The 11,467-nt window shown below is 45.6% G+C and overlaps 1 protein-coding gene across 4 annotated transcripts in view; it reads left to right on the top strand.

Moving 5' to 3' along the window:
* LOC109647737 (rho GTPase-activating protein 7) overlaps positions 1-11,467 on the top strand; it is a 49,887-nt gene that overhangs the window by 34,792 nt on the left and 3,628 nt on the right. For 2 of the 4 annotated variants that reach the window (XM_069510185.1, XM_069510187.1), the window contains exons 2-16: positions 3,240-3,311; positions 3,419-3,500; positions 4,025-4,088; positions 4,924-5,528; positions 5,607-5,796; positions 6,274-6,627; positions 7,299-7,675; positions 7,820-7,999; positions 9,123-9,282; positions 9,383-9,581; positions 9,664-9,877; positions 10,152-10,266; positions 10,357-10,569; positions 10,652-10,875; positions 10,965-11,138. In XM_069510185.1, coding sequence (XP_069366286.1) covers positions 3,240-3,311; positions 3,419-3,500; positions 4,025-4,088; positions 4,924-5,528; positions 5,607-5,796; positions 6,274-6,627; positions 7,299-7,675; positions 7,820-7,999; positions 9,123-9,282; positions 9,383-9,581; positions 9,664-9,877; positions 10,152-10,266; positions 10,357-10,569; positions 10,652-10,875; positions 10,965-11,138 — 3,223 coding nt within the window. The remainder of the gene's footprint in view (positions 1-3,239; positions 3,312-3,418; positions 3,501-4,024; positions 4,089-4,923; positions 5,529-5,606; positions 5,797-6,273; positions 6,628-7,298; positions 7,676-7,819; positions 8,000-9,122; positions 9,283-9,382; positions 9,582-9,663; positions 9,878-10,151; positions 10,267-10,356; positions 10,570-10,651; positions 10,876-10,964; positions 11,139-11,467) is intronic. The other 2 variants (XM_069510186.1, XM_069510188.1) reach the window with 1 other exon arrangement.

Here is an 11,467-nt window from a genome sequence, read left to right on the forward strand (position 1 = left end):
ATGTAGAAGATTTCCATACGTTATGACGGGATATCATCAGAAACCTCTTAAACAACCCTGACAGCTCGTAATGGTTGTACAATCTTGAAATGCACAGTAGTGATAAAACTTAATTTGTGGCGTTTCTCAGGTGATTGTGAAGACGGGTGATGAGGGATGACACGTCACTGTCAGGACTTTAATTTCTCTTGTAGGATCCATCTCTGAGCTCTCGTAGACGGAGGGGAATTTATTTAACTCCCCCCCACACACTCAGCTTCACATCAGCTGTTCATCCCTCTGGCCCTCCCTGACCGCTGACGTCTTAACTCTCCTCTGACTGGACTGACGGAGGAGGACATTCAGAGAAACAGTGGAACAGGAGGAGGGAAACATCGCCCTGTGATCTGACAGCTCACATCCCTCTGATCTTCAACCACACCTCTGGCGTCCTGCGAGACGCTCGAGAGCATCGAGCAGAGCCGAGGCTGCACTTTATCCCCCATCAGCGACACAGGAGTTTAGTGAGGCGTGAACGTGGCGTGAAAGACTTCAGATATAAGTTAAATATTGGAAATTGTAGGAATGAGGCTTGAATTCTTGATGTCAACAGGGACATTAAATCTATGAGACATTTATTTTGAAGTAATTTCACGTGATTGTCCTAAAGAATCTTTAATCGCTAAAGGATCCTAATTCCAGACGAGCAGTAATTCTCCAGCTCAGATCTTTGGAATCCAGACAAACACAAACACACAAACACAAACACACAATGCTTGAGCGAGCACGTAACCTCACAATCCCCAGTTAGTCTCAGGCTCTGTCCAGGCTTCCTGCCGACATCAGGGTGGAGCAGCACAATCACGCATCCAAATCTCTTATCAGCGCCCAGAGGGGCCCAATCACAACTTCCTCAGCGACAAAGACGTCTGGAAAAGGGAAGAGGCCGCTGCGGTCGTGCTCGAACCGCGGAGCCGAGTCGATACCATCAGTTACGTAAACGCAGAGCCCCTGAATGTGGAGGTGGAAGTGAGCGAGCAAACATTCAGCTCGAGTGTCGGGTTCATTGTTGTTTCTGACAAGTGTCCAAAGTCCAACGTCCTCCAGCTTAGTTACTGTCACTGTCATAGGCCACGAGGTTACATCATCAGCAGACTGGAGGTTTATTATAGGTTATATATAGATTTAGATTTAATCCCCCGTTATAATCATAAATTGAAGATGAGTAGGATTATTGTTTAGGTAACGTGCTAGCTAACGTTAGCTCTGTTCTGCATTCCATTAGTCCCGTAGCTGTGATCATAGTTTATAATATCGACAGTCTCAAATGTCATTGCATGATGGGTCCTCGTTAATGTTCGTAGATTCAGTGTTTGGGAATTAGTGATAACTAGTGGTGAAGTTGCAGATTGCGCCCGACTAACACTTCCCAGTAGAGCTGAGTAAATTTGGAATATTTGTCCTCCCTGAAACGTTGAACCTTCTCTCTGTCTCTCTCAGGTCGTTTCTTGTTTTCATAATCCAACGTCTGTTGGTTTGTGTTTTTGCAGCCACCATCTTCAATCGGCCGAAAATAAGCGAAACTAACTCACATTTATTTTTCCTGACCTTTCAGAAGTTTGCCTCAAATCGTCTTGATGGCTGGAAACGTATGATGTTTCCTCTGATGCCTCGGGGGGGGGGGGCAGCGTGACACGAGGCAGATGAACCAGATACATAAACACTGAGATTCAGAGAATATAACAAACTTCAAACTGACAGAGGGGAAAGAAATAAAGAAAAAGATTTGAACAGTGAAATATCATCAAGTGTGAATATCCTGAGCCTTCAAATAACCAGCTGGTTAAACATCAGAATGCTGAGCCTGTGTTCCGGGCGTCACGTTGCAGATGTGACATTTGAGACAGAAAAGGGATCAAGTGTGCTTTCCGAGCGCCGGCCGCACTTGTCCGGGAGAGGTTCTGTAAATCCGGGGATACGTGGATCTCTCCGAGTCAAGGCCAGCGACGCTTTTCCACCACTGACATCACAAACCTCCCGTTCTGCAACCTTGAGGGTCGGAGTTAAAAAGCTGTCGTCACTTAAACCAGTTTTCCACTTTAAATAAGTTTAATATCCTGCGGCTCCGAGCTCGGAGAAGAGGCTTCTGTTGAAAATGTTTGAGGTTAATGTCGTGAACTCCGCAGGGAAACAGAAGCATTATTATTAAAAGAATTATCTGGGGGGTCTGTGAGCAGAGCTGCATCACTTCAGGGCAGCTGTGGATAAAAACTGATTACAGCTGTGCTTTTTAAAAAGAGTTCAAACCAGAGGAGTCAAACAAAAAAGAAAGTAGGAATAAAAAGCTGTGAGCGGTTGTTTGCATCTTAAAGCTGCAGCATAGACGCAGACAAATAAAATGTCTCATCATCATCATGCAGAAATCTTTGAAGCCACAAACTGCATCTCCGCCGATCTCGCTGCATATTAAAGATCTGAGCCGAGACGCTCCGAGTGAAAATAACATGAATCAACGTGAAGTGTTTTCTCAGCTCAGCTCTGGAGACAATCTGAGTTTCAGACTTCAGATCTGATTCATCTCTAACGAGTGGGTTCAGAAGTTTTGTGTCTTGTTTCGACATTGAGAATAATTCACTCTCGACATTAAAGGACACTTTGAATTCACAATGTTCTCACTAAAGATGCTTCTGCTCCTATAAAACCCCAGTGAAACATTTCTCTCACTGCTCAGATTGGTTTAATGTTGGAGACCATTTTATGTTCTAGGTAGTTTTAAGTTGTAGAAAGAACAAATGTAATATAAACTTATATATACAAAGTTTGCAGACGACCTGATTTTTCTCTGGACAGAATAAATCTGAGTTTATTTCCTGCAGGACGTGTTGTTTGTCTCCATCAGCTCGGATCTGAACATTTAAAATGAATCCGTGTCTGTCGGCGTCACTAGTTTCCACAGCAACAACCTCAGAGAGCGAAGGAATGCAGAGCAGATGAAGGGGAGGGAAACATCTCTTCTCCCTCACTCTCAGCCAATTAGCACTAATTAAAATGGCCTCCTCCAAGAGGCTCAGATAATTAATAACCTGTTTGTGCCTCTGGTTTTTATTCCTCACTGTTTTTTTCCTGTGCTCGAATGCAAATGTAATTTAACTTCATAAACAGACGACTGATTAGGTGCAAATATTTGCCCTCTTAAAGCGGGCGGAGCATGAAATGATTGCGTTTGAATCTAACGCTGTTTTCCTTCTCGCTGTTTGCAGAGATTGAAGCCAAGGAGGCCTGTGATTGGCTGCGAGCAGCCGGCTTTCCTCAGTATGTGCAATTATTCAAAGGTAAATACAACGTTAATGTAAACCTGCCGACGCCAACATGATGCAGATTCAATCCAAACAACGTCAGGCTGCGTCTTATTGTGTCATTTGTCTTGTTTGTGTGTCAGACTGCAGGGTCCCCGTCGACGTGGAGTGTGCGAAGCGTGATCACCGCTTCCTGGATCAGGACGCTCTGGACTCGCTCTGCAGGTAACGAACTCCACTTCCAAGACATGTGGACAGATCGTTTGTGAACAGCTCAAAACATCACGGAGCAGAAAACACAAACTGTAAAATCAAATGTTGAAATCAACGGTGGCGAGATATTTAACGAAACTGTCACCTAATCGAAGTTTAGTACGTTTGCTGCGTCCAGCCACCAGGGGGTGATCAAGAGCGTTTGGCTTCACTTTTGGGAGCCCTCGTTTCGACCATCTTTACTGTGACAGACTGAAAATCCTGTTCTAGCTCCCCCTGGTGGTTGAGGTTCTCATCATGATCATCTTACGTGTAAATGTTAAAAAATGCGGAAAAAAGTTTTCACCTGGAAACGTTGTAAAAGTTTCAGTTGATCCTGCATCACATTTTTAACAGAACTCTTGATTTGCACGTTAGCGTTGTTGCTTTAAATCCTCAACGATGAAGAGTCTGATAATAAATAATGTATGAACTGTGAGTTTCACTCTTGTTCTCCGTCATCATGTGACAGTCACCTCCTCTTCTTCCTCTTTCAGGAGATTAAGCACTTTAAACAAATGCGTGGAGATGAAGCTGGAGCCGCGGAGATCAAAACGCAGGGTGAGCGGGGGGGGGGGTTTCAGCTGATTTTCTTTCTCTGATATCATCCTCATCCACGATGGAGAGAGTGAACGAGAGAGAAAAAGAAAAATGAAATTTAAAGCTGAAATTAACAGAGGAATTATCTTTCAGACACATGAAAGCTTTGAGATTTACGTCGTTAAAATATAAATGAGATTATATTTTATCTAATAATTAGTTTCATATCGCTGCGATTCAAGAAACACAAAATGACGAGATAATATTAATATTGTATATATTATTTATTAATACTAAAATAAAGCATTTAAAGCGAATCCAATATAATGAAATCATTAGTTTCATTCATGACATTTTGCATCTTTCTGTTTTATCTCAAGACTTTTTTATGTTTTTAATGAAATTATTAAATTTAATATTTTGTTAAATAATAAAATAATTATTTGGATTATTGTTAATTTTGTTATGCAAAATTCTAACTAATCCAAAGCAAATAACGAGTTTTATTATTGATGCAAAGTTAAAGGTCACGTGTCAAAAACTTTACATTTCCCATAATGCCTCAGGGCAGCTAGAGCTAAAATAAATGTATAATAAATCGATTGTTTACGGAGATTTTACTTTCTTTTTATGATGAATTAACTTTACTGATGGTTTTATGGGGTTTTTTATGCACTAAAATAAAAACTGATTTTGAAGAATTTAATTATTGAATATTTAAAAACATTTTAAATTCCAAACGTTCACAACTCGTCATGTTTGTGTAAATTCTTCTTTGTGTTTGCGAACATCTCAGACGTTTGTGTTTGTCGTGGTTTGCAGATTTCTTTAGCTCTCGTCTCTTCTCTACTTTCAGGGAGACGACTGTGACGAGAAAGATTTTTGCGCCATCAGCCCAAACTGGACGTACGACAGGCGGACGCGGCGATGGCGACGCCTCGACTCCTCTGTGGACATCGTTTGCTTGACTGACAGCCCGACCCGACACCGAGATTTGTCCCTGAGTGACGTCAGCGACCGCCACGACGTCTGCTCCATCCTCAGCTCCAGCAGCGCCGACAGCGACGCCCACGACAAGAGTCGAAGAGGACCCGTTACCATGACAACCACATCTGCTGCCACGGACGACCAGGAGACCAGCAGGAGCTCCTCCCGCTGCTCGTCCACGAACAAGACCCCGTCCCTGGACATATCTTTCAGTGGACCCCCCTCCCCCGTGGAGAGCGGAGGATCGTCCAGCGTCAGTCTGGAGACGGATGGCGGCCTCCCGGACAAACCGCCGAGGAAGACGAGCACCAGTCTGCTGAGGAAGATGGAGAAACTGAGGCAGAGGGGCGGGACCACCACCCTGCTGCCCTCTGCTGGTGACGCTAGAGGAAGCGACAGTGGAGGTCGGACTCGGCTCGTTATCAGCAGACCAATCCCAGACGAGAAGAGGGGGGAGGGGCTGCACTACACCAGGTGAGGATGGGACCTTTAAAAAAAACCTTGAACGATGTTCGGTCCTTCTCTAACTTTACTTTTCCTTCTTTGTCTCAGGCTGCAGAACCGACCCGACAGCCGGGCGTCGTCCTCGTCTCCTCACACCAGCAGCAGCAGCAGCAGCCAATCAGAGAGCAGCAGCACCGTCAGCACCCCCAGCCCCGTCACCCGGGTCAGGAGTAACTGCAAACGCTCCAACAGCGGCGTCGGACCAACCCGGAACAACCAGAACCACATGAAAACAGAGGTCAGTACAGAAGGTCCAACAGGTCCAACAGGTCAAGAAGTTCAAAAAGGTCCAACAGGTTTGATTTTGTGAATAAAAACTAATATTTTACGTCAGGTTTAGTAAAACGTTGGAAAATTGGGCAAATGTGGATCAAATGTTAAATATCGGTGACGTCACAAAGATTCTGGACGACTGACTTTTTCATAAAAAACCTTAAAAACAAACCAGAGGAAAGAAACAGAGAAGAAACATCAGGCTCTAAGTTTCATCGTAAACACACAGTGACGATCAGAAGAACAAATCTGAAAACAAGATTTTCTAAAAGCTCAAACTGAAGAAAAGGAGAGTTTCAGACTTTAACAGGTCATTTTTTTAAATGTCACTGCAGCTGAGGAGCTTTAATTAAACCACAGCTCCACGTGATCCTGGCTGAATATTTCAAACATCACTTTTACTGCAGATATTTTGAAGTCAAACGTTTCCTTCCTTTGTCAGAGCTACAGGAACCAGCTGAACAACAACGGCGGCCATGACAGTCTGATCTTCCACATCCCTGACGGACACAAACCCGGGACCTTCCCCACCTCCCTCGCACACAAGCACGCCTCCTCCTGCCCCATCATCGACAATACCTCTGTCAACTGGAGGACCGGCAGCTTCCACGGTTACCGGCCGCGAAACAGCTGCCGTCACGGCACATCGTCACTGGCCGCCGGCACCCGGGGCCCCTCATCTGCCGTTGGGGCCCCCCGCCCGCTCGCCATGTTGGATCACCGGCTGAGCGTCTACGACAACGTGCCCGATGAGCAGCAGCTCTCTGCTGGAGGAGGAAGTACCAGTGAGTCAGAGGTGAGAGCTGTCAGTATTTCTAATTTTATTTTTATTATACAAATAGATTTATTTCTTATTTAATATTATAGAGTGAAAAGTTTTATTTTCTAATGTTTCACTAAATTAATTCTCCACGATCAGAACCTGAACGATCAGTTGGCCGATAAAGACACGTTCATATATAAACTATTTATTCTACAGACCAAACATTCAAGGAAAATACGTATTCAGGTTCTATACATCTGTTTTCTTTTTATTGAGTTATTTATAAAAGGTTTATGGTTCAACTGTAAAATCTCAAACCTGGTTTCTTCGTCATAATCGATCGAGACGTGTTTGAGATGTTTCATATTAAATTACAGGAAATCTGAAATTCATCTTCTAAGTGTTTTCCTGTCGACCTCTGCTGAAGGTCGTCTGCTCGTCGGTTGAGTGGCTTCAAGGGCGAATACGTCCTGTTCTTAAATTCTCTTTGCTCCGAAGATGACGTTGAACGATTTGTTCCGAAGACGACAGAAGAGGCGATCAAGATAAACAACGACTGCTAAACATCGGTCGTCTTCAGCTCCAGTTTTATTCTGTTCAACTAATGAAAATTAGACTTTGAGCTTTTTAACTCTTTCACATGAGGAAAGAAACACGGACGTGACATCATCATCATCGTCTCCTTCTATGTCCTCTTTTCTCAGGTGAGTCGTCTGTTGGCAGGTGAAGACGTCTTCTCGGCTCTGGACAGCGTTTTAGAGCGAATCAACAACCTCCAACAACTCGTCTCCTCGTGGTCGGACAATCTATCTGAGGACGACTTTCAGAGAGGCTCCTCTTCTTCTTCCTCCTCCTCGTCCTCCGCCTCCTCCTCGTCTTCGTCATCCTCCTCTTCTCACACCCAGGAATCACCTGTCCACTCCTTGTCAGCCGCCTCCCCCTGCCCGTCCTCCCCGAGCCACATCCACCTGGAGGTGAAGCATCCAGAGGAGGAGGAGGAGGAGGAAGGTGAGCAGAGATGTGAGAAGGTTCAGGTGAACGGAGAAGAACCAGTGACGAGATCCCCACAGCCGAGGAGCAGGTGAGTGAGGTGGAACAAAGAAATTCAAAGTTTTCAGGTTCCAGGTTTAGATCGTCCGGCAGCTTCTTTCAAACACGAGCTGCTAAATAGCAAAAAGCAAACACTTACATGTGTGTGTTTGTGTGTTTGTGTGTTTGCGTTCAGCAGAGTGAGTCGCCGGCTGCACTGGTCCAGCGAGCAGAGTCTGATGCCCTCGCTGACCTCCAGCCCGGGGGTGGAGAACCAGTCCGTCTCCCAGTTCCTCCAACTGCAGAAACACTCGCTGCTCAAACTCACCGCTCTGATGGATAAATACTCCCCGTCCAGCAAACAGGGCTGGAACTGGTGAGACGAGACTAGAATGTTCAGACGAGTAAATGTGAGGGTTGAGCAGAGGTCAACGTTAAACTGAGGCGTGAAGAGAAACAGCCTCGGTGAAAACCACCGTTTTCTTGGCTTCAAGGAAACGACAGAGGGCGGGGGGAGGGCGAGGGCGGGGGGGGGTACATCTTTTAATTAATTCATTATTCATCACTCGCAAAAAACTTTGTGTATCATAAAAGCATTATATTATTTTCACAAGAGTATCCTGAAAATTATCAGACAAATAAAACACAAATAAAAAGATAAATTAGATAAATTAAAATCATAAAAATATTCAGAATCCACAAGAAATATAAAGATTCACACACAATTCTTTGTCTGCAGCTGGTTTTATATAAATATTTTCACAGATTCGTGGTTTCAGAATAAATCCTCCTGCACCATCGAGCCAAACAATAAAATGTCTCAATCTTTTTACAGAACTTTATATTAGCTGAATCATTAGTTTTGCTCTGAGGAAACTCGCTGCTTGTTTTATGCTTTGGTAGAAAACGAGTTTGATAGTTTTGATGAGATCAAACTGAAAGTGTGTTTGATTTTCAGAGATCCAGAGGAAACAGCAGCAGCAGGTTGAAACTGATCCACTGACACTTTCTCATTTTTTAATCCAGAGTTTAAGTAAATCTCATCGAGAGGAAACTGAACGCAGATAATTAGAGAAGAGTTGACGTCTGTTGCACAGAATGAGTTTAATTTAAATATTTAGATAAAACATGTCTGAAACAGGAAGCAAACTGCAGTTGTCTTTTTCCTAAAGAAAGTCAGAACCTGAATCCAACAGAACTTTAAAGGTTCTGATATCACTTCTTCAATCTCTTTGTTCCACGTCCAAACTTTCTCTGTGTTCTTCCTGCGGAGCTGATTTGAACGTTCCGCACGTGTGGGAGATCTTCTGGGATTTATGTAATCAAACCTGATCCAGAAACATCTTGATTTGGCTTCGTTCAAAAGAAAACAGAGCCAACAGCTGCCAAGTGTTTTTTTTTTTATTACTCAACTTAAATGTTTGCAAAGTCATTTGTGAGGATTCATTATTTCCAGAACTTAATATCCTGGGTCCTAACGCCTCTGTCGCCCCCTGCAGGACTGTTCCTAAACCGCAGAGGAAGACCAAGGCGGTGGAGGTGAAAGGTCGGCGGGTGTTCGGAGCTCCTCTGCTCCTCAGCGTCCAGCAGACTGGAGAGACGCTTCCTCCCAGCATCCTCAGAGCGCTGGTCCACCTGAGGAGCAAATGTCTGGACCAGGTAACGAAGGTCACAGGTCGATGGAGGAAGAGGAAGTTGTAGATTTTTAAAACTCACATAAACAAAAACTTCCCCTGATTGTGAAACTGATTTTTTTAAGGTGGGTCTTTTCCGGAAGTCGGGGGTGAAGTCTCGTATCCAGTTCCTCCGTGAGCTGGTGGAGTCGAACCCTGACGGCGTTTCCTACGATGGTCAGTCTGCCTTCGACGTGGCCGACATGGTGAAGCAGTATTTCCGAGACCTGCCTGAACCGATCTTCAGCAGCAAACTGTGCGAGTCCTTCCTCCACATTTACCAATGTGAGCTTCAAAGTCAACTTTCAATTCACAACCTCACTGAAGTTTTTATTTGACCTTAAAGTCGAATAAACTCTTCCTGCAGATTTCCCCAAAGATCAGCAGCTGCTCGCGGCTCAGGCGGCCATGTTGCTGCTTCCTGACGAGAACAGGGAGGCGCTGATGACGCTGCTCTTCTTCCTGCGGGACGTGGTGGCGAGCGTGGACGAGAATCAGATGACACCGACCAACATCGCCGTCTGCCTGGCGCCGTCGCTTTTCCACCTGAACGCCATGAAGAGGGACGCCACCGCAGCCAGGTGAGCGGAGACCCCAGAGGACATTCTCTCTCTCACATGTCGTCCTCCATCTTGTTTCTTTCAACTTTTCGACAAAACTTTAAATCAAATAAAACCACTTCCTGTGAATGTGACAGTTTTCTACTAAAACAACCTCAGTCTGTCATCCGCAGTAAATACGACACAGAACATAAACTACTTCAAACACTTCCTCCGTTACTCGTAAACTACTTCAAAAACACCCGACACTTGTTTTTCTGTCTGTTGTCCGATCAGTTGTTTGTTGTTGCCGCAGGTCGAATCACAGGAAGTGCAGCCTCGGTCTCCCCGATCAACGAGACCTGAGCGAGAACCTGGCCGCCACCCAGGCCCTGGCCGACATGATCACCGAGGCCCGGAGACTCTTCCAGGTTCAAACACCAACAACCTGCTGCACCAGAAGAAATGGTTTGAATCCCTGATTCCTCCAGAGACTGAACACACGACTTTACTCTCTGCAGTTTCCAGAGTTCTGGCCCAGTCGGTGTCAAAGTGCTGCCGCAGAGGACGTCCAGGAGGAGGGAGGGGGCCCGGCCGGTCAGAGTGGAGGTGAGGAGGAGAGAAGGAACCAGCTGCAGCAGATCACCCAGCACCTCCTGAGGGAGGCCAGGGAGAGGAGCCGAGGCTGGGAGAGCCACACAGCTCCGGAGCAGGTGGAGCTCTCCTTCAAGAAGGTAAAGAGGGGGGGAGACGTCTGAGTGGAGTCAGTGTTGTCGTGACGCTGTAGTTTTATCTACGATTGTATTTCATCCTCAGGTGGACGACGGCTGCCCGCTGTGGATGTGGCGAGGCTCCGTGGAGGTGGACGCTCCTCAGAAGGAGCTGCTCCACCGCCTGCTGAGGGAGCGGGAGCTGTGGGAGGGAAAGCTGCGTCAGTCCACCGTCGTCCAGACGTTGTCCAAAGACACTGAAGTCTACCGCTACGTCCTGCAGGGACAGGACCTGGTGTCACGGCCGCCACAGGAGCATCTGCTGCTCAGGTAATAACCCCCCCCCCTCCCCCTCCCCCCAGCTGAGCTCTACAAGTCGTGTCTCTTGGTAACATCATCGTCTTTGTCTTCCTCTTCAGGACGTGGCAGGCAGACCCGTCCTCCGGGCCTCTGTACCTGTCCTCTGTGTCCACTGAGCACCCTGAGGTGCTGCTGGAGGGGATCAGAGCTCATGTTCACTGCTGCCTCTACATGCTGGAGCCGACCGGAGCCAGAAAGACCCGGCTGACGCACCTCTGTCGGACGGACACCAGGTGAGGGTGGACGAATGGAGCGCTCCTCAAATTACAATGAGACACCAAAACCAGCTCAGACGAAACAACGGAACAAAAACTTATTTTATATCAGTTAAACTCTTTAAATTTAACAGTTTGTTCCTTTAAGTTTTATGTGTTAATATTTATATTTCTTCACATAAGATCGTCTCATCACATTTTGTTATTTCCCGTCTTTTAAATAAAATATTAAATCTATTTTATTTGTCACTTCATTATTTTATAACTCCAAGGATAGACGACAGAGCTCCGCCCACGTAGAACCTAAAAGTTTCTTCTTCTCTTCCTGCAGCGTTTTAAACCAATAG

The sequence above is a fragment of the Paralichthys olivaceus genome, chromosome 15 (genome assembly GCF_024713975.1).
Source record: "Paralichthys olivaceus isolate ysfri-2021 chromosome 15, ASM2471397v2, whole genome shotgun sequence".
NCBI classification, from domain to species: Eukaryota; Metazoa; Chordata; class Actinopteri; order Pleuronectiformes; family Paralichthyidae; genus Paralichthys; species Paralichthys olivaceus.